Below are 23259 nucleotides of genomic sequence, written 5' to 3'. Positions count from 1 at the left end.
CAGAGCTGTTGTGCGCATGTATCACACACGTCACAGCCCACTCTCGGGCACGCTAATGAGATACTGGAGGGCGCACCAATCAGGTAGCGACACGAGTCTCCTGGGCATTTATAAGCAGTGCACTTTTCTTCCACGTGGTCCCCTGCTCAAGAGTACTGTACAATAAAGGTTGTTCGCAGAAGAATCCTGCTGTCGCGCATCGTTCTTGCTGGCGAGACATAGGGCGCGCGACAAGTGGTGCCGGAACCCGGGAAGCCTTAACATCGCTGGCACCAAGGGGAACCTTCAGGCCGCTGAAGTGGATTCAGAACTGCGAAAAGGTAAATTAAATAGGTAAGCTCCGAGAGACATATCCCTCTTTGGATTTTACAGTGCTCCAAGAGACCATGCCAAAAACGGAGGCATGTCCCTCTTTGGATTCTCTCCGGCAGTAGAAGGGCTATTGCTTGCATTCATGGTAACTGTTGTAACAATATCGCTGTGGAAGTTAGAGAGAAAGTTATCACGCTGTACCAAGAGGGCAAGTCAGAAACGGAGCGGAATAAAATTGGGAGCGCGCAAGGAACAAAAATTAAAACAGGTAGGCTCCGAGAGGCATGTCCAGAATATGTCAGAAACGTAGCGCAATACAAAACGAAAGTGAAAGAAAACTCAAAGGCGGAAAGACCACCGAGACAGCCCACGGAAAGATTGCTGGGAGAGGAAAGAATTCAGCCCCGGGAATCGAAGTACAAGTTTCCTGGAGAGGATACTTTGTATCCGCTAAAAGAGCAAAAACCTTTAGAGCTGGCAGATAAGTTAGAGGATGAATTGTTTGAGTCTGAAGAGAAAGATTTAGAGGAGGAGGCAGCAGAATATGAGGTGGAGCGATATCATCCGGGGTGGAGGACTCCTGTAGCGAAACCGAAAGCTCTTAAAGCAGCGGTAGCCTCTGCTCTTCCGCTTTATCCAGAGAGAAAGTGCGAGTTCTCCTTTTGTTCACCGGAGACACGCCATGCCATCAGGCAAATGTTTCTCGTGTTCGAGGATGATAATGATGTCCGTAGTTATCACCCCCTCGAGCATAAATAAGCAAGTTAAAAAGTTGGCAGAGTCAGTCCAAACTTATGGAGTCACTGCTAATTATACAAAAAACCTGGGGAGGCTAATGCCACCTGGATTGCCGGTTGCTGGCCTATTTCCCAGCCAAAGGGTAATTTGTCTATTCCAGCCCAACCTAAGTGGTCACCCTTCTGTACAGGAAGAAGAGATTCAGCCCTGCCTCCTTGGACTGGCTGCCAATCTCGGGGAGTATGTTGGGCAGTTAAGGACCTCTTTACCTTTTCTCCTAATATAGAAACTGTTTATAATAATACCTTAGAAAATTGATCTGGTTCAAGAACAGATAGATATATTGTGGCAGGTTGCCCAGCTGGGCTGCCAATGGAAGTCCTCAAGATTATGTGTGACCAGTATTCAGTATGAAAATTTTACTAAAACTGCAAATTATTCTAAACAATTATCTCAGTATCTTTTACATGTGTCCATTGATACCTGTTCAGGAGTCATTTTGCTTCTCCTTTATCGGGAGAAGAGGCTTCTCACGTTATTACTCATTGTCTTAAAGCGTGGAGTGCATGGGGCATACCTAAAGTGTTAAAAACAGATAATGGTCCTGCCTATACTTCAGCAAATTTCAAGCAATTTTTCCATCACATGGGAGTTTCACATCTGACAGGATTGCCTTATAATCCTCAGGGTCAAGGCATCATTGAACACGCTCATCACACCCTAAAGGTTTATTTAAACAAACAAAAAGGGAGAATTGAAGAGGTGCCCCCTACACCCAAAATGGCCATTTCTACTATACTTCTTACCTTCAAGTTTTTAAATTTGGATGCTCATGGCCATTCAGCTGCCAAGCACCATGGACAAATGGCCCGTTCCACCTAAAGAGTTAGTAACATGGAAAGATGTCCTCACTGGTGATTGGAAAGGCCTGGATCCTATTTTAATACGATCCAGGGGAGCTATTTGTGTGTTTCCACAGGGAGAAGAAAGCCCGATTTGGATCCCAGAATGTCTAACACGTCGAGTGCTACCAGAACAAGATGCTGTTCCACCTGCTTCTGATGAGCCTGTCCTGCATGACGATGCAAGCAGAACCGCGATAGGGGATTCTGTCGGTGTTTCCAATACCGATGGCCATTCGCCATGATGCAAAACTATTTCCTCCTTTGTTTGGCACCAATAAAACCTTTGATGTACCGTACTTGCCCTTAGACACTGAGATAGCAGGGTTAGGGGAAAATAGAACTTTTGCCTTATCAGGTAGTTTTTGGCATGCTTTTGTGCAGAGGGACTGTGTTTCTGCTCTGGATGGTGTGCAAACTTCGTACCCAACAACAACGTGACAAAGTGGTCATAGTGCAAGCTCTTGCTGCACTCGAAATAGGCACCTCTCCCTCTGTTTGGCTTAGTAAAAGTGATGGGTCTGTGTCTGGATAGCCCTTACACCCTGAGTCTTTGAGGCATTGCACCAGGAATGGGAGTCCTACACATAGGCAGCCTTTGCACCCTGCAGGGCTTGTTCCCATTGCACGCAGGCAGGTGCCTTACCCAAAATTATTGCTGATCATGGTCTCGAACCCTAAAGGTCAAACAAGAGCCTGATGGTTGATCGGCCATGTTTTATTTAAGAAAAAAAGGGGGGATGTTGGAAGCCGTTTGTGCCTCACCAATACATGGTGTCGGCTTCCTGCCAATGTTTCAGCAAACAGAGCTGTTGTGCGAATGTACCACACGTCACAGCCCGCTCTCGGGCACGCTAATGAGATACTAAAGGGCACACCAATCAGGTAGCAACACGAGTCTCCTGGGCATTTATAGGCACTGCGCTTTTCTTCCACATGGTCTCTGCTCAAGAGTACTGTACAATAAAGGTTGTTCGAAGAAGAATCCTGTTGTCACCCGTCTTTCTTGCTGGCGAGACGTAGGGCGCGCAACAAGGAAGTCATTGTTTCTAATAGCTGAGTAGTAATACTCCATTTGGTAAATATACCACAATTTCTGTATCCATTCCTCTGTTGAAGGACATATAGGTTCTTTCCAGCTTCTGGCTACCACTCTGAATCTCTTTTGAAAAGATTTATTTTAGTACATGTTCATGCCTGTTTTGCCTGCATGTGTATCTGTGTACCACTGTGTGTGCCATGTTGAGGAGGCCAGAAAAGGGCTGTTTTGGAATTGGAGTTAACAGACTGTTGTGAATAGGTGAAAGCATCTCACCCCCTGTGAGAACAGCAAAATGTATTGAGCCATCTCTCTACCATACCCTCATTATCTTTCTGAACAAGCTTTTTTCCCCTTTTGGGATCCTTGTCTTATTTGCATTCCTTAACATTCTTCTAATGCTGTCTTTGAGTTCCCATACTTTCTTCTTGTCTTCTAGCTTTCTTTATCATCTGATTCTGTATTTCCAAGTAACTTGTCTAAAAGCTTCCTCATTTTGTTTCCTGTTTTAATCTGTCCTACTACACAATCTTTCTATCATGCTTTAAATTTCACTTAGTATATATTTCAGTTCAAGAACCTTTGTAGGTTAGCTGTAGTGGCACACATCACATCTATACCCCCACCCTTTAGGAAGCAGAGGCCAGTAGATCTGGAGCATTTTGCTAGCCCAGGGCACAAATGACCAAAAATTTTAAAAAATCATTAGAAAAACACACTCTAAGTTCTTCCATTTTACTATTAGATTATATCTCTTCTACTGAACATCCTAAACACAGCCCCCCTCCTGATCTTCCATTACAGAATTCCTCTCCTTATCTGACCCCTTCTCTGAGTGGGTTCCACTACCCAGGTATCTTTGCCCACCCAAGTGTATCAATTTTCTACAGGATTAGGCAAATCTTCATCAACTTAGGCAGAACAAGGCAGTCCTCTGCTAAATATGTGCAGGGTTCCTTAGTCCAGCCAGTGTATACTTTTTGTTTGGTGGCTAAGTCTCTGACAGCTTTCATGGGTCCAAGTTAGTTGACACTGTTGGTCTTCATTTGGAGTTTCTATCTCCTTCAAGGCCTTCAATTTTCCCTCCAAGTCTTTTCTAAGCATCGCTGACCTCTGCCTAATACTAAAAGAAGTAAACCAGACCCAAAAGGACATGCATAGTATGTACTCAGATACACAAAGAAGTTAAACAGAAAGGAAGGCCCAACAAAGGATGTTGGAATCACACTTACAAGGCAGAACAAAAGAGCCATGGGAGGCAGAGGGAGGGAGGGACCTGAATGAAAGAAGGAAAGGGGGAGACTAGGGGTTTAGGATCAGGTCCTCAGGTCCGTTTTCTACTCTGTGACATCTTGTGGTCATATAGCTTGAAAGTCAGTCTTACCAGAAAGTAGGTTCCTACCTGGTGCTGGGCGTGTCTCCAGGCTCCATCTAAAAATGTTGGTCTGGGCAGCAGGGGTTTTGGGCCCTGTCAGATATTAAATCTCCATATAGTGTCCCTGGCTCTGAGCTGCACTAAAAAGCGTTAGTCTTACTTTACTAATTCATCTCCCCTTGTTGGATACTTTCACTGCTCTGCCACCTGAGGTTGAGAGGGGGTGCTGGTGCATGTGGTCCCCTAGCCATTAGAAGAGTCCAAATGCTCAGCGTGAGGATAAGGGACAGGGGATATGGGGGCTTGCTTGGCATTGGGTTTCAAGTCTCAAGTCTGGATTTAGTTCTTGATTCCAAGTGAGAGGTGTCTTAAGCTAAGGTGCATGGAGCTGAGGGTGGAGCACCACCAGCACCTCTTGCCTTTTTGCTTCCTTCAGGGATTCTTTCATAGACAATGGACATTTAAGCTTTTCCCTGGCTTCCTGGGTTAACTTACTCTGGATGATATTTTCTAGTTCCTTGCATTTGACTAGGAATTTCACGAACTCATTGTTTTTGATAGCTGAGTAGTACCCCACTGTGTAAATGTACCACCCTTTCTGGATCCATTCTTCTGGGTATATGCCCAGGAGTGGTATTGCTGGGCCCTCATGTCTAGTTTACTGAGGAACAACCAGAATGATTTCCAGAGTGATGATACCAGTTTGCAATCCCTCCAACAATGGAGGAGTGTTCCTCTTTCTCCACATCCTCTCCAGCATCTTCTGTCACCTGAGTTTTTGATCTGAAACATTTCCTTAATTATGTTGCTTCAAGTAAGTAGACTGATCCTAGATTTTGGCTGAACCTTCTGGTGGCAGACTAAATGAACACAGGACAAGGAAGTGTTCTGTTTGTTTGTTTGTTTGTTTGTTTGCCTGCTTTCTTTCACTCTTCTTGGCAAGTTTCTCTATCCTGTTGGTATGTGGTATTAAATCCAACTTCTCCAGGATTCCAATGCAATCTGAAATCCAACAATCTTCAGGGACTCTAGCACCAGGCTGGGAGTGCTGAGACATCCAGGCTTGTGGATGAAACAACTACTAATACTCAGCCTTTTTGTCAGGAGACAATCATGTGGACTATATAGACCACATATACTCTTAGGCTCTCTTGATAAATACTGTCTGTGTGTGTGTGTGAGAGTGTGTGTGTGTGTGTGTGTGTGTGTGTGTGTGTGTAAATATATATTCTTCCAGCTCTGTTCTGTTAGCAAACCCTAACAAACTCACCAAGGCTCTATTAGGGTAGAAACCAATAGCTGAATAAGTTATTTTGAACAAATAAGCATACGGAAGGAGTTTGGTAGATACATTTTTATTACTTCATATGGATGTTAACAGCACAGACAGAAGTGATTTTTTTATTTTGTTCCATAAATCTTCCAAATTACTGTTGTTATTCCATAATCATAAAATTTTTGCAAACATGAACTTGAAAAGTGAGGGCAGAAAGTACTTTCCGCAGGTGAGGAAGTTTTATATAACCAGCCAATGTTTGTTGACAGGACAATAAAAAATGGTCCATGAATTTCCTTAGAAATCTCTTTTCTACTGTCATACGGTTTGTAAAGTCAAGAAAGGGCCTTTGTGTTTGTTTTTGATGTTTTTTGTTTTTTTGTTTTGATTTGTTTTTTCTGTTACTACTTTCCATCAATAAGCATTGAGTGTAAGCATAAGCTTTGAGATGTATCTACGTTCTAACAATAAACCTTAGTATAAGCGTAAACATTGACATATATCTAAATTGGATATAATTTGCCTTCTTTTTTCTAAAGGAATAGACTAGATGGATAAGAAGTCCTGAATCGCAAGAGCAAACAAAACAGAAACAAATGCAACCCCTATATTGTATTTTCCCTCTTTCTCACGGTGGTTGCCTTTTCCTTTACCCCCACTGCCTTTGCCATGCCTGGAGTGATGCTTGTATGTTGAGAACAGAGCGCTGGGGCTATATGGCCCCCACAGCTCTTGAATACCATCGGAGGTTTCATATCGGAGTCCTGCACACACCTTGAAGCGATAGCATGAATTTGCTTGATAGTTCGAAAAGCAAAAGGAAGTGTTCAGTCCTTTGTAAATCTAAGCAAAAAGGATGAAATGAAAATTATAGTTGTCTTTCCAGTTAAAAATGCATTGGATAGGTTTTTACAACAATAAGGTGAAAACAATTTCATGGTCATGTTCATAACAAAAGAAACATTGTATTCAAAGTTGCTAATGTTCTGAGGGTGTTCAGTATTGATGGGATAGTTTTATTGAATAAAGCATAGTAAACCTTTCAACCGTTAAAGCTTAATTGCATTATGTATTTGAACCATCGGTTATGGCCAGTAAAATCAAGAAATACTATATAGATTCAATGGTAATGATTCAATGAAATGAATAAGCTAGTCTCCCAGTAAAGATTATGTACATAAATGTTATGGATGTGATGGAAAATTGGGATAAGATTTAGTTACTCCAAACACCTTTAAAAATAACCTACTCTCTGCCAAAGGGCAATGCTCAGCTGGATATAGAGCTATAATTTTATTTTTTAAGTCCTGACTATCTTTGAAATTATCTCTCCTTATACTAGGGGGGCCTAAAACTCAAAGGTCCACCAGCCTCTGCCTCCCAACTACTGGATAAATGGCATACTCCACCATAATGTGGCATTTTTTAAGGCAAGTTGTCTACCTTCAAACTTGCTATATGGTCAGAGTCCCTGTATCCACCTGCCTATACCTCAGAAGAGCTGAGGTTAGAGATATATGCTACCATGCCTGGCCAATGTTAAAGACAAAATTTGAGAGAATATACCTGATTAGACTTTTTTCCAGTGTTGACTTGAAGACAGTAAATGGTATCACCTTTAATTGGCGCCAAAGACTCCCATTTGATCTCACAACAGTTGTTATTCAGTGGATGTACTTTAGGTGCTGGGGGAAAAGTAACATTTTAGAAGGTTCTAGTTTTGTTCTTAAACTATTTCAATTTTTTCTTTTTTATTACATACTTTGTATTTACATTTGAGATGTTATCCCTTTCCCCCTCCCATTCTCCCTCCCATTCCATTTGCCTTCACAAAGGTGCACTCCCTCCTAATCTCCCTCTCCACCCCACTGCCTTAGCATTCCCATACACTGGGAAAGGTGCCCTCCCTAGAACAAAAGCCTCTTCTCACATTGATACCAGACACTGCTATCTTCAACTACATATGAAACTGGATCAATAGGTCTCTCAAAGTGCTCACAAAGGTTGGTGTTTTAGTCCATTGGAGTTTAGGATTGTTTGTTTGGTTGATAATTTTGTTCTTCCCATGAGGTTGCAACCTTTTTCAGCTCCTTAGGTTCTTTGTATAGCACAGTCACTGGGGTCCCCAAGTGCAGACCCATGGTTAACTGCAAGCATGCTCAGCTGTATCTATATGATGTAGTCCCTGAGGATGCATCTCTATCTGGTTCCTGCCAGTATGTACATCTTAAGATCAGCTATAGTGCTTGGATTTGGTGTCTGCATATGTTGTGGATCCCCAGGTATTTTTTTAAATGATTTAGAATATATTGAAAAAGACTCATGCAACCACACAATCATTACAAACATAAGTATATGTACTATGAGAAATATATAGCAATACTTTAAAAAGATATTTACTGATTGTGAGAGAAGGTCTTCCTATGTAGCTGTGGCTGGCCTGAAACTTCATAAAGACCAAAGCATCCTTGAAGTCACAGATATTCCCCTGCCTGTGTCTTCTTTTTGCTGACATTAAAGGCATGTACTACTACACTCAACAAACTGTACTTATTAGTGGAAATAATTTTGTTATACCATAAACCATCATGATTATAGAGAACCATTAACAAAGTTATAACTTAATAGTGCTTTGTTAGATTTTCTATTTAAATTATATAGCATTTAATAGTGCCTCTTTACATTTAGAATAATCTGTATTTTATTTATATGGTACTTTGTATATTTAGAATTGTTTACATATTAATAAAAACTTTGTCTTAGGAGTTCAGCAATTGTGTGAGTCAGAAAGGAGTACATTCTTTATTTCATGTCGTTATGCTAACATTTTACGAAAATGGGACTTATGGAGATATGGGCAGAATTCAGAACAGAAGATGCATTACCATCATCTAGGCACCATTGTTTTAACTGACTGCATTTCAGCTGGCAGTACACTGAAGAGGAGAGATTTCATATCAATGTTGAACCACCTTACAATTTCTAGTGTTCTGGCCTCTACCAAGAGTTACTGTCACCTGAACACATTACATAAGAATTTAGAAGGAAGCATTTTCATGAGACAGTACACATGTAGCACGTGTCTTTCTGAGCATGGTCTCCTCTCTGACTCTAGTATTTTCTAATTACTGCTCAGTTTGATATATGTTCTGTGGAAGCACCAGTTGAATGGTTCCTGCCTGTGAATACCATTTACCTTTAAGCGCAGTAGGTGGAGACTTTGTTGTAGTGAAAGTGTAGATGTTAGACTCTGGTCCTTCGCCAGCTTCATTACATGCCTGGATTTTAAACTTGTATTGAGTATATTCACTCAACTTTTGCACTTTGTGAGTCACATCCGGCCCACGGTAAACAACAGAAAATCTGAGAGGAAGAAGATAAAGATTAAGATGTCAAATTTAGCCAGTAACACAAAGGAAACCAAAGACCTATAGAAATCAAGTGTGTTTGTGTGTCTGTGTGTGTGTGTTTGTGTGTGTGTGTGAGAGAGAGAGAGAGAGAGACAGAGACAGAGAGAGAGCCAGAGACAGAGAGAGAGACAGAGACAGAGAGACAGAGAGACAGAGACAGAGAAAGAAAGACAGACAGAGACACGGGGAAAGAGCAAGTGCTAGCTAGCATGCCTGGTAAGACATAACAATTCAAACTGCAGTAGATTTTAAATGGGAAGAGCAGTTACCTGCCAGATCGATCTTCCATTAGTAAGGTGTAGCTGATAAAGTTGGTAAGTGATTTTTTTCTTGAGACTGTGCCCCATTTGAGTCTCAGACTCTGGTGTTCGTAGACCACACAATTAAGCTGTGGAGGCTCTGGTGGTTGTGATTTGGTTTTGCATCTTATTGATGGGCTGAAAGGGCTTAGTCCATAATGATTGAAAGCTTGAATTCTGATTCTAGTGGGAAATGTCAAATGTATGAATTCATATTTAGTAAATGAAATTGTTTTCTTTCTGTAAGCCAAGCCACTCTATCTATGTTAGAATGATTATACTGATTACAAGTCAGATTTCCCGGACATTACTACTATTGAGAATTAATTATAGGTGAAGAGCAGACATGGTCTCTCACTGTTATCAAATTTCCCCTGTGAAGAAGAACTCTTTTCAAGAGGCATCTGAAGTGTATATAATACACAAATGTGTATATTCTCAACATTCTCTTCATTTTCCCAAAATAAGATATGAGGGACTTACCTGTATGTAGTATTGGGCTGTAGATTTTTCAGAACATACTCGCTTACTCTTTTGACAGTCAGGATCTTTTTATCTCCATATTCAATGTTATATCCAGTGACAGGAGAGCCATGGCAGTCTGGCTCCTCCCACCGGATAGCTATGCAAGTTGATGACAGCTTGGCAGGTACTTTGTTTTCAACTTCTTGTAACATTGGAACCATTGCTGGTACCGTTCCAGGTGTGGTCACTTTTGCAGTTCCTCCTAACATTCCAAGGCCAGCTATATTTACTTCCTGAAAAACACATACTTTGTTTCCGATTCTTTTCAACCATTTTCCGCACATGGACCATATTGTTGCATAGGAAAACCATGAGTCCTAAATTCATCCACTACATATTTGTTTCTATGTTGCAGAAAAAAAAGCTGAGACTTGCCAGCTGCATTTTTGGGAACATAAAGAGACCACATGGAGGAAAGTAAGGTGATATTGTTGATGTAGATGTTTTAGGAAAATTATAACTGTAAGTCTCACCCCACATTAAGCTTTTCCCTATTATTTTTCGTGCTTCAGTTTGTATCTCTGCTGCAATCCCATCAAATTAATGAATTTCAGTTACTTTGCGACAACATTCTTTCTGGTTGTTGTTCTGAGATGATAAGTATACACATATGCTGTACCTATTTTCCTCTGGAGACAACATTTTCAATATCTGTAGTCCAATATCACACCAGGAAATCACCATTGAGGAAACCCACTGATGTCATTCAGAACTGTGTGCACTCATTTGTGTGTGTACTCAAGTTTAATTCGGTGACTAGGACTCCTTCAATTTTAAGAGGTTCTTCCCACAGGTTCCCAGGTATTTCTCTTGTAGCCACAGTATCTTCCCATACTCTCCTTCTTCTATGCAAACAATTAATTTCTAGCCATCATTCCTACAATTCTGAGATTTTCACAATATTACATAAATTGAATAATGCAACAGATAAACTCTGCTGCAGGCTCAGACTCCTAGTAGTCAACTGTCTGGAGAGCTTTCAGCTATTTCATATATTAATAAATCATTCACTTTTATTACTGAACAGTGTGTATAGCTGTATGGCAGTTTATTTAGCCACACATTTATTGAAAGATATCTGAGCAAATTTTGGTTTTTCTCTCCTACAAATATACATATGATGCTACTGTGTTGTTTTTGGGAAGGACTATAATTCTCATCAGAAACACGTGAATGATCAGTTTCCTAGTGTCTCTGTCAGCACTTGGTGTTATCATTACCCCTTAGCTTAGGCAGCATGAAAGATAGGGAAAAGTATTTTATTGTGCATTTTTCTATTAGTCAACAATGCTGAACATCTTCATGTGCTTATCTGCCATCTGCATATTCGCTGCAGTCAGTAATTTACCCATTTCCTAACCGAGTGTTTCAATTCACTGTTGACTTTTGAGAGCCCTTTATATATGTTAGGCCCTGCTCCTTGGCAAGATATATGAATCACAAGTATTATCTCCCAGCCTTTACATTCACTTTCATCCCGTATTGTGGGTGGAGAAGTAAACATTTTAAGCTTTGAGTAAATCAAATTAACCACTTCTCCATTATGTGGGCTATGCTTTTCGTATCTTGAGTTTGCTAGGGATAAATCCCAAGTATTTTCTCTTATGATATTTTAACAAATCATTTTTATTATTCTTCTTTATTAATTTAACGCTTATTTATTTTTCGAAGGAGTTTCTGTATTTCGTTTGATGTACATTGGTTTTTGACAGCATGTGTTTCCATGTGATGGTTTTGGACCTTTTTGCACTAGAATTACAGGATGTAGTGAGCTGCTATGTGAAGGGTGGGAACTGAACCCTGGTCCTTTGGAAGAGCAGCCAGTGCTCTTAACTGGTGAGCCAACTGTCTAGCTTTTGTTCACTCACTCATCCATCTATCCATCCAACCATCCATCCATCCATCCATCCATCCAACCATCCATCCATCCATCCATCCATCCATCCATCCATCCGTCCGTCCATCCATCCATTCATTCATTCATACGTTGAGATAGAGATTCTTGCTATGTTGCTCAGGGCCAGCAAAGCCTCTGGGTGTAAGGTATTTCAACACTGAGTACTTGAGACTCTGTGTACAATTCATTTTGCTGGCTTGGTTTATGGCTTTACTCTAGTGCCCATTTTCTGGAAAGGATGATGTAAAGTCACTGTTAACTTATATTTAAATGATTTACAGATTCCTCCAGTGAACCCATTTTGGATTGGACATTTTTAAGTGTTTTAATATATGGAGTAGATTTCTTTCTTGGCTTCAGGGATACTGACATCACCTAGGCTCAGGTTCAGTACTTTGGGATTTTTGAGAACTAGTTTTATTTCTTTTATATGAATTGATACATGTATATTCATTCTGTGCTTGTTAAAATCATGCTACCTTTCCAGAAATCAGTTATTTATTTCTATTCCTTTTAGTGGAGATGAACCCAGACCTCTTACACTGACTGCCCCCAAACTTCACAGCTCCCTCAAACACATACATCCCACTGTTAGATTTCAAGGGTGCTTTCTTTCCCAAGAGCTCCCCACCTATACCTCTTCAGTGCTTGAGCAGTCCTTGGGAATTCTAGCTCTGACTACCTCCAGCCTGTCTTTGTCTAAAGGATCTCATGACAAATACCTGAGCCTTATGTCTCCAGCTTCAGGCAAAGACTGTTCCAGGTGTACGTCAGAGCCTTCCATCTGTCTCTTACTGAGTTGTTTTTTCCTGTCTTCTCCTCTAGTTCTTTCTTTGCCTGCAGTCAGGTCACATCGGTTTTCTACCCTGCAGCCTCTGGACAGCCCGTCCCTCCAGCATCCCTGATGCTCCCAGCTATGGACAACTCCCTTCTCGTGACACACACATGTCTCCATTACTCAGAGGCAGTAGATGACTCCCTTTAGGTTTACAGTCAGCTCAATTCCCCCCATTCCTGGGACCACGGATTGGTTCATTGAGCGTAGCTCTCTAAAGAATCCCCCATACTTGTTGGGTTACCATTGATGACTGTTATCATGAGAATGTCAATTGTTTCAATTCTCAGTGAGTGGAGGTGGCAAACTTCCTCCTTCTTAAACAGGAGCAGCTCAGTACACTTGCTAGGGTCCTGCACTCACCTGAGAACAGGGAAGTTATCATTTATCCTGAGTCTATACCTACCTAACTACTTTCAGACTAATGTACCTCCCTACCTACCTATACTATAGCATTGTTCACTCTGTCTCCTAAATATGGAGGTAAAGGCATTTTCCTTACAACAGTGTCCACCACCATCAGCATTGAGAGACTCTCCTGTCTCCTCCTTGAAACATTGAAATTGTCCAAACGTGTTGATACCATTTACTACCTAGGGCAGACGAAGACTTTTCCACCCTGGAGAATTATGTGACTCATCTCTGGGCTGACCTGGCACTCTAGGCCCAGGATGTACCTCACTGTGTCTTTAGTCTGTATACACCACATCTCTACTGATCCTTCCTCACCTGAATAGTATAACTTTTCCAGTGGTGTTTTGTGTTTTTAATCAGAAAGTATGGGTTCATCAGGCATTAATTTACTTACTGAACATTTCTTTTCAGATTTGGGGTGCTCCTTTCTCTCCTGATGAGAACCTTTTCCTTTTTTGCCACGCACAAGTGCTTCTGACTTCCCATTGACAGATCGATTGTCTACAAAATATGTAAAACATAGTCAGTTTTGCTTCCCAGCTCAAAATGACCCTGATACTGGTAATGTAACCTAGTGTTTTGTGACTACGAAGCACACATCCCATCATTTGGCTCCAGACTAAATCCCCAGTTCTTAGAGATGTTTCTTTAAAACAGTACAACATACTGTGGAGTGAGTTAAGGCAACTCTTTAAAAATGCTTAGATCCTCAAAGCCTATTTTATCAAGTAACTTCATAATTTGATTTAGACATTTAATTTGGGTTGTCAGTTACCAAGGATTGGTTTGCTAAGAAATATTAAGTTCTGTTCTAAATGAAACATACCTTCCGGATGTGAACACAGGCACAAAAAGCAGAAGTGACAGGACAGGATACTTAGGAAAAGTTGTCAATCACATAAGGAAGCCTCACTTACCAAGAAGGTTGGCATCCTTGTCCTTGGTTTTACCACGTAAGGGCTGTGACTGGCAAGACTCAGGAGGAGTAGTAGGCGTCTGAATTGTCAATACACCTGAAGGCTAAGAGAAATACAAAGTATTTTACTATTGTAATAAATCCAAGACCAGCTTCAAAAAGCATTTAGTAATATGACAGTTTATTTCAATTCTCTATCGGAGAACTTTTCTTTTCCTGTTTCTTACACGGCTTTGGCCTGCAGGTGAAGTGCAAAAGACTCTCAGTTTATATGTGGTGCCTGGTTGGAGGTCATCATACAGGAATTCCTGTAGAGTGCCATTGTAGATTATTTTCCAGTGATTTGCTGAAAGAAGAAGAAAATTTTGGTTCAGTTTCTACATAAATCATGCATACATGTTACAGGTCACCACAACAGTTACTGTATGCAGGACATAAACTATATATACAATCTACATATCACATGTATGCTCGTTGGCACTCATTTTGGGAAATAACTCCATCCAATAATATTTTTAAATATTTACTTATGTATTTAATGTATTCGAGTCCATTTGCCGTTTTCAGGCACATGAGAATAGGGCATCACACCCTATAGGTGTGAGCCACCATGTGATTGTTGGGGATTGGAGGCATTACCCATAGAATGACAGTCAGTGCCCTTAACCAACTAGCCGTCTATCCAGCCGAAATACAATCATATTTTTATGATTGTTAAATAATTTAATTCCCAGTAGAATTAAACAAAAATTTTAAGTGATCAGAGAATTATAACTTCTTATTAAAATCCAAAGGAATCTAATTATATGCTGGGTTTTGGTTTATACTTGTGCCGTAATCCAGATATACTGGTACTGGTAATAGCACCATCTCTACAGGAGACCATTCTATTAGGTGAAGCCAAGTGAAAGTTTTATAGGGGACTTCTGTACAATTTTTCAATAATTTCTACATGAGTATAAGATCATTTCAAAGTAAAATAGCCTTTAAAACTTGTGTTGCCTTACCAGCATCTGAATTGTCACAAACTTCTAAACTGAAACTTGAAATTTTCATTCCACCATTGTCTTTGGGTACGCCTAAGAGAAGAAAACACAACTTTTCACCTACATTTTATCTCATTAATTATAGATTTATGAAAAATATAACCATGGCACATTGTCATAATAACATTGCTGTACTAATAATCTCTAAACATCATACAAGCCACATACATGTGAAATCCACTATCAAGCAATTAGACAGCATTTCAAAATTTTATGGAGAGAGTAAAATAAAAAGTAGATATGGAATAATTTATAGTTTATAGGCGATAAATATGTATAGTTGTAACTTCTGATTAAGCTGACATTCATCTTTAACACATAGTTCTATTTATGGCTTTTGTATTGGATATAAATACTTTTTACTTGGAAGATGATTATTCACAGATCCATATAAAGTTCAATAATTAGTTCACTTGGGTTAAGCCAGCAATAGGAAAATCAACAGCAAATAAGGAAAAATAATAGGGTTTACAAGTAACCTCATTTATATGGCAGAATAGTTCACATGTAAATGAAAATATTGTTTAGTAAATTGTAGGAAGATTTCTTCTCAATAGTAAATAAAGAACAAAGTTTCAACAGAGAAGCATTATTTACCCCATCCAATTGTCACTTGGCGGGCATGGATTGTTCCCACTACATAAGGCTTTTTAGGACATCCAGGCCTAGCTGGTTGAGTAGTATATTTCACTTCTCCACTGGGGTTGCTCCTTCCTTCCACGTTGTAGGCAATAATCTGTTTTTGTAAAAAAAAAGATTATTTTGTCCTGGAAATTAATATCTGGTTTAATAATGTGTATTGTGTCTGCTGCATGAGAATTTCTAAGAATTAAGTGCCAAATACAGTTTGAGTTGAAGAGAAAATACCAACTTAGAAGTTATCTCACATACCCGAAATTTGTATGTAGGGTTTCTCTGGAGATTTCTTATGGTGCACGAGAGGTCTTCACCATCATATGTAGGCTTAAAACCCAATCCCTGAGAATGGAGGACAGTGAATTTAGTAAGAAAACCTAGGTTCAGTGTGTAGCTTCAATTTACTGTCTTCCTGAATGAATGGTTTTGATTCCCAAAGTGGTCTGCATCAGATCCTCTGCATCCGTGTTATGATGTTAGGTTGGTGTTCTGTGAGATTCCTAACTTTTTGCTCAAGGGACCCTTTCCTTCACGTTGGGTTCTGTCATCCAGCCTTGTTATGAGGATTTGTGCCTAGTCTTATTGTAACTTGATTTGTCATGTTCAGTTGATATCCCTTGGAGAGCTGCCCTTCTCTGAAGGAAAGGGTGTGTGTATCTGCTAGAGGGCAGGTTAAAGGAGCTGGAGTGGAGGAGGGGAAACTCTGCTTGGCTGTGTTGTATTCTATGAGAGAAAAAATTAACTTTCAATCAAAATTTGAGATGATTACTATTTTTCAAACTTCATTTTTTTTTCAAGCTGTAATGAGATAGCACACGTGAAAACAAGTAGTCTATGAGTACAATCCAGAACTCATCTCAATGTTATCTGCTTGAATTAAAGTTTGGTAACATGTACACAGTTATTTATGGCTGCTTTCTAAATCGACTATCACGTTGACACCAATTTGGAAGGCCAGAATAAAATGAAGTAGTTGCTTACCCACATGAGGAAACATGATGAAGAAATTACACGGGTTGAGAATTCCTGTGAAGGTGCTTAAAGATATGTGTGGCCACAGAGAGTCACCTAGAACAGGCTTGGAGTTGAAGATGCTAACAGGCTTCATTGTATAGAGACTCAATAGAGCACGGAGCTCTTGCATTCACCCAGTTGTGGGATAAGGAGGCCCATGGAGACCTGCCCAACAGTGCTGTGCATTTATTCCATTCTGAACACAGGGACTCAAGGTTGAGATTTTCCAGTGAGAAGTAAGTATAAAAAGTTATTCAAAGCTGATTCTTAACATCATAAGTACAAAAAGGAAGAAATAAGGAGACTTACGGAGTTTTCTTCCTCCATCTCTAGCACATATGTGAGAGTGTCATTTGGATTTGGGTTTGTTGGTGCACACCATTCTAGAGACAATGTGTAGACTCCTGCTTCTTTCAACTTAGGTGGCAGCAGTGCTGAAGGCTTGTCTCCTGATGTGTAGAAGACTGCGGTTTCACTGAAATTACTAAAAGAATAAGGTGAAATGTAAGCATTAATTTCAGGAGCTGATGGCTGTATAGATTTTCCAGTGGGGAAATAATTCAGTGTACCTGCAGCCGATGTGGTTTTTGGCAGCTACTCTGAACAAATACTTTGTCGATGGGCTCAGGTTAAAGAGCTTGTGCTGTTTCCTGGGCCCACTGTAACAAAGTTTGAAGTCTTCACCTTTACCCTAGACAATGCACACAAAATAGTACCATATTCAAAAATACCACCCATAGCACATATTTGTCATAACATTAACCATTCAATATCATGTGATTTTTAAAATACCTGTGTACCAGGTCTAAGCTAGATCTGATACCAGCACTGAGCAAGGGAACAGGACACAAATCCCCATCCCTAACCCAGGATGTAAACTGTTGCAAAAAAGTTAATTTCCTTGAGAGACTCTAGAGACTCACTGGGTGTACAACCCACAGTTCAGGGTGGGCCCTCTGCCCAGCAGTAGTTGGCCAACACAAAATGAACTCAGTACTTATTTGGAAGATTTTCTTTTGTGGCATATAATTTGTTGCCTTGAATTAAAGAAAACTACATGTCTTTTATTTATATATTATATTTCTGACTCTGTGTCTTATTGAGAAGTCTTTGTTTGAGAAAGTGTGTGTCTCTGTGTCAAGTGTTCCTTGTGTCTTTTCTTTGGCTCTTTTTTCCTCTGTTAATTTTTTTGTTCTGTTCAGGTTTCACTTTTAATCTTCTTGTATTGTTTTCTTTCATGTTTTTGAGAGGCCTGTTTTTTTCTAAAGAGAAATACTATGTGGACTTGCATAGGGGTGTCTTGAGGTGCGGGGATCTGGAGTTGGAAGAAAGGAATCAGTAATCACAATATGTTATATGAAAATATCACCATTTAATAATAAATGAACATACCTCATCCCATTCCAAAAGAAAGCAATTTATTTTGGATCCATTATCATTGGAACCCTGAAAAGAACAAGAACATTAAAAGTATGATGGTTTATTTTTATATAACCTTATATATATCCTGCACATATCATGAGCATATATTTATGCAGTGAGTTTATACTGAAAAGATTTGTATAGAGATATTTGATTACATGCCAGTTCAGATTTTAGTTTTAGATCCACATTTTACAGTCTCGGAGACACACCCTATTTCTATATGTCATTTTTCCAGACTGAATAAAAGAAAGAGGTTAAAATGAACACCTAAGGAACCAGAGACATGGTGTTATTGTTAACTGGGATGGTTTGCACCAAAACATAAGTGCTAGAAAAGAGACCAGGTGTATATTTATATTTCTCAATTCACTCGTCATGGTCTCTAGACAGAAAGAAAGATCACTGTGAAGAGAAGTGATGGAGATATAGATTAGATGAAGTATGTATCATTTATGGTTAAAGTTCAGGAACCTGAACAGTGCTTTAAAATCACATTGGGATGTTTTTGTCAGCAAAATCCTTACTTTCCACTGTAAATTCAGGGTGTTCTTGGTTCTGCTAATCAGTGTGGGTACAAGAGGAGGATCAGGTTCACAGCCTGGTGTTGTGAAGCTAACCACTTCAGACACACTTCTGTGTTCTGCATCTCTTATGGTTGTAACTCTGAAAGGGGAACAGACATTATTGTAATAGTTCTGGTCCAGATGTGCAAGTGTGTTTCCAGACATATTCTTTACTGTTCTATTGTTGGCACATATTGAGTACACACAGTAACAACATTCATTGTGGCATTCTCATATATGAACACCAACTTCCTCTCTCCCTATAAAGCTCTTTTGGTCCCTTTCCATACTCATCGATCCCCCTTTACTTCCTCACTAGCCCCCCATTTTCTCCTTTCCTGAGTCTTTTTCTTATTTTCTTGCCTCATGAGTTTAAAATATGCTTGCTTATATGAGTATACAGATTGCACTTGGCCAGCTAATAGCTAGGCTGCTTGTAGGAATTCAAAGTACTAAACTCATATACATTAATTAGAATTAGCTGGCTACAGGCTGGTGGTAGGTTGTGTGGGACAAAGTTCCTACCTTAAAAAGTAGACCATGCAGGGTTGTAGATCATGTAGTAGCACAGAAACACCATCACCACTGTGAAGACAACATTGGTTTATATGGGATCCCACATATATTCAACAGTAAAGTAAGTTGTCCTAGTCTCATAATAACTGAATAAGTAATAAAGAACCACAATTCTCCTCGAAATTTTGATCACTTAAAACTACATTATATGTGTGCAAAATAATGTTCTTAGTAGGCTGCAGCCTCCATTGAGGATCATGTCTAGGTTTTTGGGGATGGTATGATTTGGGAGGTATGTGGTTTTCACCATTTCACACACAACAGAGCTTCTCTAGGTCTCTAAGGCAGGTGCTCATGTTCAGACATGGGGACACACTTCTGTAAATCCATTCATCTCCCCATCTGCCCACATGCACCAAGAGGAAGCTGATGGAGCTGCACAAAGTAGTCATCAGGAAAGTCACCACCCAGAAGTTCTGAGTTTGTCTTGTCTCTTCATTCAATAAATCTTTACACCACACACCAGCAATGATATTATTCATTCAAAGCAGTTAATTTGTATTTACCACTGCATATATTTGTCACCACAATATTACAGATTTGCTTCTAAGTAGCTCATTTATAAGAGTGTAGATACCAAATACTTTGAAGAACAGCATGTCTCACATAATCATTCAGTTTAAGAGGGACTTTCTGGGTGAGATCCCCTCTATCCTATGGACAGAGACATTGCATTCCCACACCTATGTTTTCCTGAGTAAACATTAAGGACTTTGTTCTAGCTTTAGATCCTAAAAAGACCCCTCTAAAATGGAAGGTATTGATACTTGTAAGCAAAGTCTACTCAAAACAAAGGGCAACCATAGGAGGAACAACAGACAATCTCTTTGTACTGCTGTAGCTGCTGCTATTCACCCTCCTTCTCCAAGTCTCATTTTGTTAAAGCTTGTGGTGCTTGTAAAGTACATGGTATACCAGAAAAAGATTTCCATGCAAACAATTTTACATAACCCCGTCTCTGCTATGCAGCATAGTGAATTGTAGGTTGGAATTATTAGATCGCACCAGTTTAAGTACTAATTATCCAGTACATAAATTCACATTTTCACATCAAGTCTCTGACTAAAGAAGATAAAGTCTCAAAGATAAAACTGTAAGCATCAGTCTATCAATCTAGAGTTTCCAAGGCAGGGTTTTTCTTGACTGTATCATTGGATAATTTGGACTTCACTCTATAGCCCAGGGTTGCCTTGAACTCAAGAGTTCAGCCCACCTCTGCCCCCTGAGTGCCAGCATTAAAGTTAAGCACCACCAGCAACTGGATGAGCAGCAGGTATATGAATAACATGCTATGACCCTAAGGAGCTTTGTGGATTGGTTTGGTAACCTACTACTAGAAACCTATTCCTGTCAAAAATAATTTAATAGAATGTGAAAAGTTCAGGTTATGTATAAGTTGGGGCAGAATGACAGTATGTTTATAATGTATATGAATTAAATAATGTAAAATAGTTAAAAGACTTACGTATAAATGTTTTTATAGATTCCATTTTTACCACTGCTTGACAGTGCCAATTCATATGTCATAGGAGAATCAATGTCATATTTTTCATTACTGTTCAGAGTCCATGAAACAGTAGCAGATCGTGTTTGAATGTTAGAAACCTAAAATGAAGAAAATGCAAGTATATGTTATAGTCATAATATGTACTTTTTAATACAAAATTTTCTTAGGTATTGGTTGATACTAGGGACAAATTCCATATTAGGTGCTTAAATACTATGATTAAATGATAAGCCACCACTCCTCTCTTTAATGATTCCTCATTGAATCTTATTACATTGCTGCAGAAGATTATGAAAATATTAACACAGTGCTTTATAGAAAACTAGCAATGATTTTTGGAGGTTTAGGTAGAAAAGATGGAAGGGCATGAAATCTTCACTTGTGTTACGTACCACAGGTTTTTCAATTTCAAAACAACATGGCTGTGCTCTGTCTTCTGTATTGTGTTCTAAAAGTAAGAAAAAAAACTACTTCAAACAAAATAATATTTTGGCCAAAACAAAAGAGTTAGAACACACTATGAATATGTCATCACTATGAAAACTAGTAAGACTCATTACGATTTATATTAAAACACTTGAAAAGAACCCAGTCAACATATATATTATACTCTAATAGGATATGTACAAAATTCCTCAATTTAAATAAAATCAGACAAGGTATGTAGGATTGAAATATACAGTTATTTATTAGAAGACATTAGAAATAATTCAAAGACATATTACTTTATTTAATATGTATATTTGTGTGTGTGTGTTGCTAGCAATTTTATCCATGGCTTTTGGCATTCTTCACAAGCACTCTATCGCTGAGACAGATTCTAACGTTTGTCATGGTTTTAAAAGGCAGCCTAGCTATGATTTTGCAATAGCTATTTGGACTTCAAAATTGCAATAAGTGTCCTGTCATTGGCTCTAACATATAAAACCTGAAGGACATTAGACAAAATGAAATAAGCCAAGCATAGAAAAATGAATATGCCGTGATCTCACTTGCATGTAGAATACGGTAAAGTTTAAGATAACATGATAACCAGGGAATAGAAGCAGGGTGGAACTGCTGGTCAACGGGAGTAAACTTCCATAGGAGGAATAGGTTTGGGGAGCTGTTGAATAGCAGGGGGACTTAGTCATTATAAGTAATATTTCAGTATAGTAGGCATACATTTTTATGTTTCAACATAAGAAATGATAAAACAATTCTAATAGATAAGTGACATGATGGATGTTTTAGTTGCATTTGCTAATTCCACATGATATTTATATGTTCCATATGTAAGTATGCGTCAAAATGTCTCAGCACACTTTATAAGTGTAGGCTTATTGTTTGTCAATTAATAATAAAATAAAGATAAATTAGAACAGTGGTAAAGCTGTAATGAGGAAACAGAGCAGATAATGACACTCTACTATATCAATCATTTGGCTTCTGTCTTCATTGACAGCAAAATGGGGTTCCTGTGTTTACCTTTCAGTGATTCATTCGATGACTGACTCTTCTTTTGGTTTTCACCTGACATCTGATTATTGTCTCCAGCTCCCATCTTAGTCTCTGTCTCTCCATGACTGTCTTCAGAAATGGTGGCAGAACCAGAAGTTCTGAGATCATCATTAATCGAGGAGGGGGTATGTGCATTTTCAGAAATGGAAGTGTTGCAAGCACTCTCAGAAGTATGGCTTGGAATACTCTCAGTATCCGGTGGTTCGAGAGTTTCATCTGAGGAGGCTACATTGTTATTACTTATTAAAGGGCCTATAATTTTGTTATTGATGTCAGTGTAAAAGCCAGCATTTGAAGTAGAATTTCTTGGGGCTCGACCAGAAGGTCTAGTGATTCTGTCAGTACTGTTAGTGTCTGGATGATTGTCAGCCATGTTTCTTGGAGTACTGTCAGTAGTGCAGGTGTTTAAGACAGTGTTCAGAGAGTTGGTGTCAGACTCCACAGTGTAAGGACAGAGAGTAGTAAAAGGAGCAGATCTCTCAACTCTTTTGTTCAGAGGCAAAGGGAGTGTCACTAAAAGTTGAACTAGTCTCGTGTTCACCAAATGGGGGATCACTTATTTTCTTCTTTGAATATTCTCCAAACCTTATAGTCCTTTCACCAAATTGGCTCCAATTCAGTCTTCCTTGAAGAAAGGTTTCTAAGAGAGATAATAAATGCAATAAGGTTCAGTAGTAATCTATTTCCTCAAGTTCTTCCTTCTAAACATCCAAAGAACACTGACAAATCATGGTTTACTTTAAAAGTTTTTCTTACTCTGCTCCCACATGATCATCAGGCATTTGTGTATATGTTCAATGTATATGTGTTTAAGATATACTGATAGGTTCAAAAAATTAGTAAATACAGTATTTTCTAATGTCCACTTTCACCCTAGTTCACACTGTCACTCACCTTTAGGTTTTGAACATGTTTAAATTACTTTTGGGATTATAATCAACCCTGCAAAGAATATTATGTATATCCTATTATATTATTAAAAAGCTGTAAAGGTGTCTGTTTGACAAGTTTGTTACAGTGAAATTGCTGATAGCAGGCATGTGTGCACACATCT

At 39.2% G+C, this 23259-nt stretch overlaps 2 protein-coding genes across 2 annotated transcripts in view; one reads left to right on the top strand and one right to left on the bottom strand.

Annotated features, from left to right (window-relative positions):
* The window catches only part of LOC308414626 (fibronectin type III domain containing protein 3C1-like), a gene marked incomplete at its 3' end in the record, with an annotated part of 94434 nt that overhangs the window by 43129 nt on the left and 28046 nt on the right, over positions 1–23259 (top strand). The window lies entirely within an intron of this gene.
* Positions 367–22635, bottom strand: LOC308415790 (fibronectin type III domain containing protein 3C1-like; the record flags this gene model as incomplete). The annotated part of the gene is made up of 21 exons (XM_080910853.1): positions 22173–22635; positions 21098–21153; positions 20664–20803; positions 19148–19207; positions 18584–18722; positions 18027–18080; positions 17204–17325; positions 16944–17118; positions 15876–15962; positions 15582–15720; positions 14946–15017; positions 14166–14284; positions 13940–14042; positions 13417–13523; positions 9835–10109; positions 9322–9534; positions 8839–9005; positions 7209–7327; positions 6275–6485; positions 2718–2908; positions 367–507 (listed from the first exon to the last, which is right to left on the bottom strand). The coding sequence occupies exons 1-21, from the start codon at positions 22576–22578 to the stop codon at positions 367–369; spliced, it is 3096 nt and encodes a 1031-aa protein (XP_080766979.1). The 5' UTR covers positions 22579–22635.

This window comes from Micromys minutus (genome assembly GCF_963924665.1).
Source record: "Micromys minutus genome assembly, chromosome: X".
Lineage (NCBI taxonomy): Eukaryota > Metazoa > Chordata > Mammalia > Rodentia > Muridae > Micromys > Micromys minutus.
This window is presented reverse-complemented; position numbering and strand designations above follow the sequence as displayed.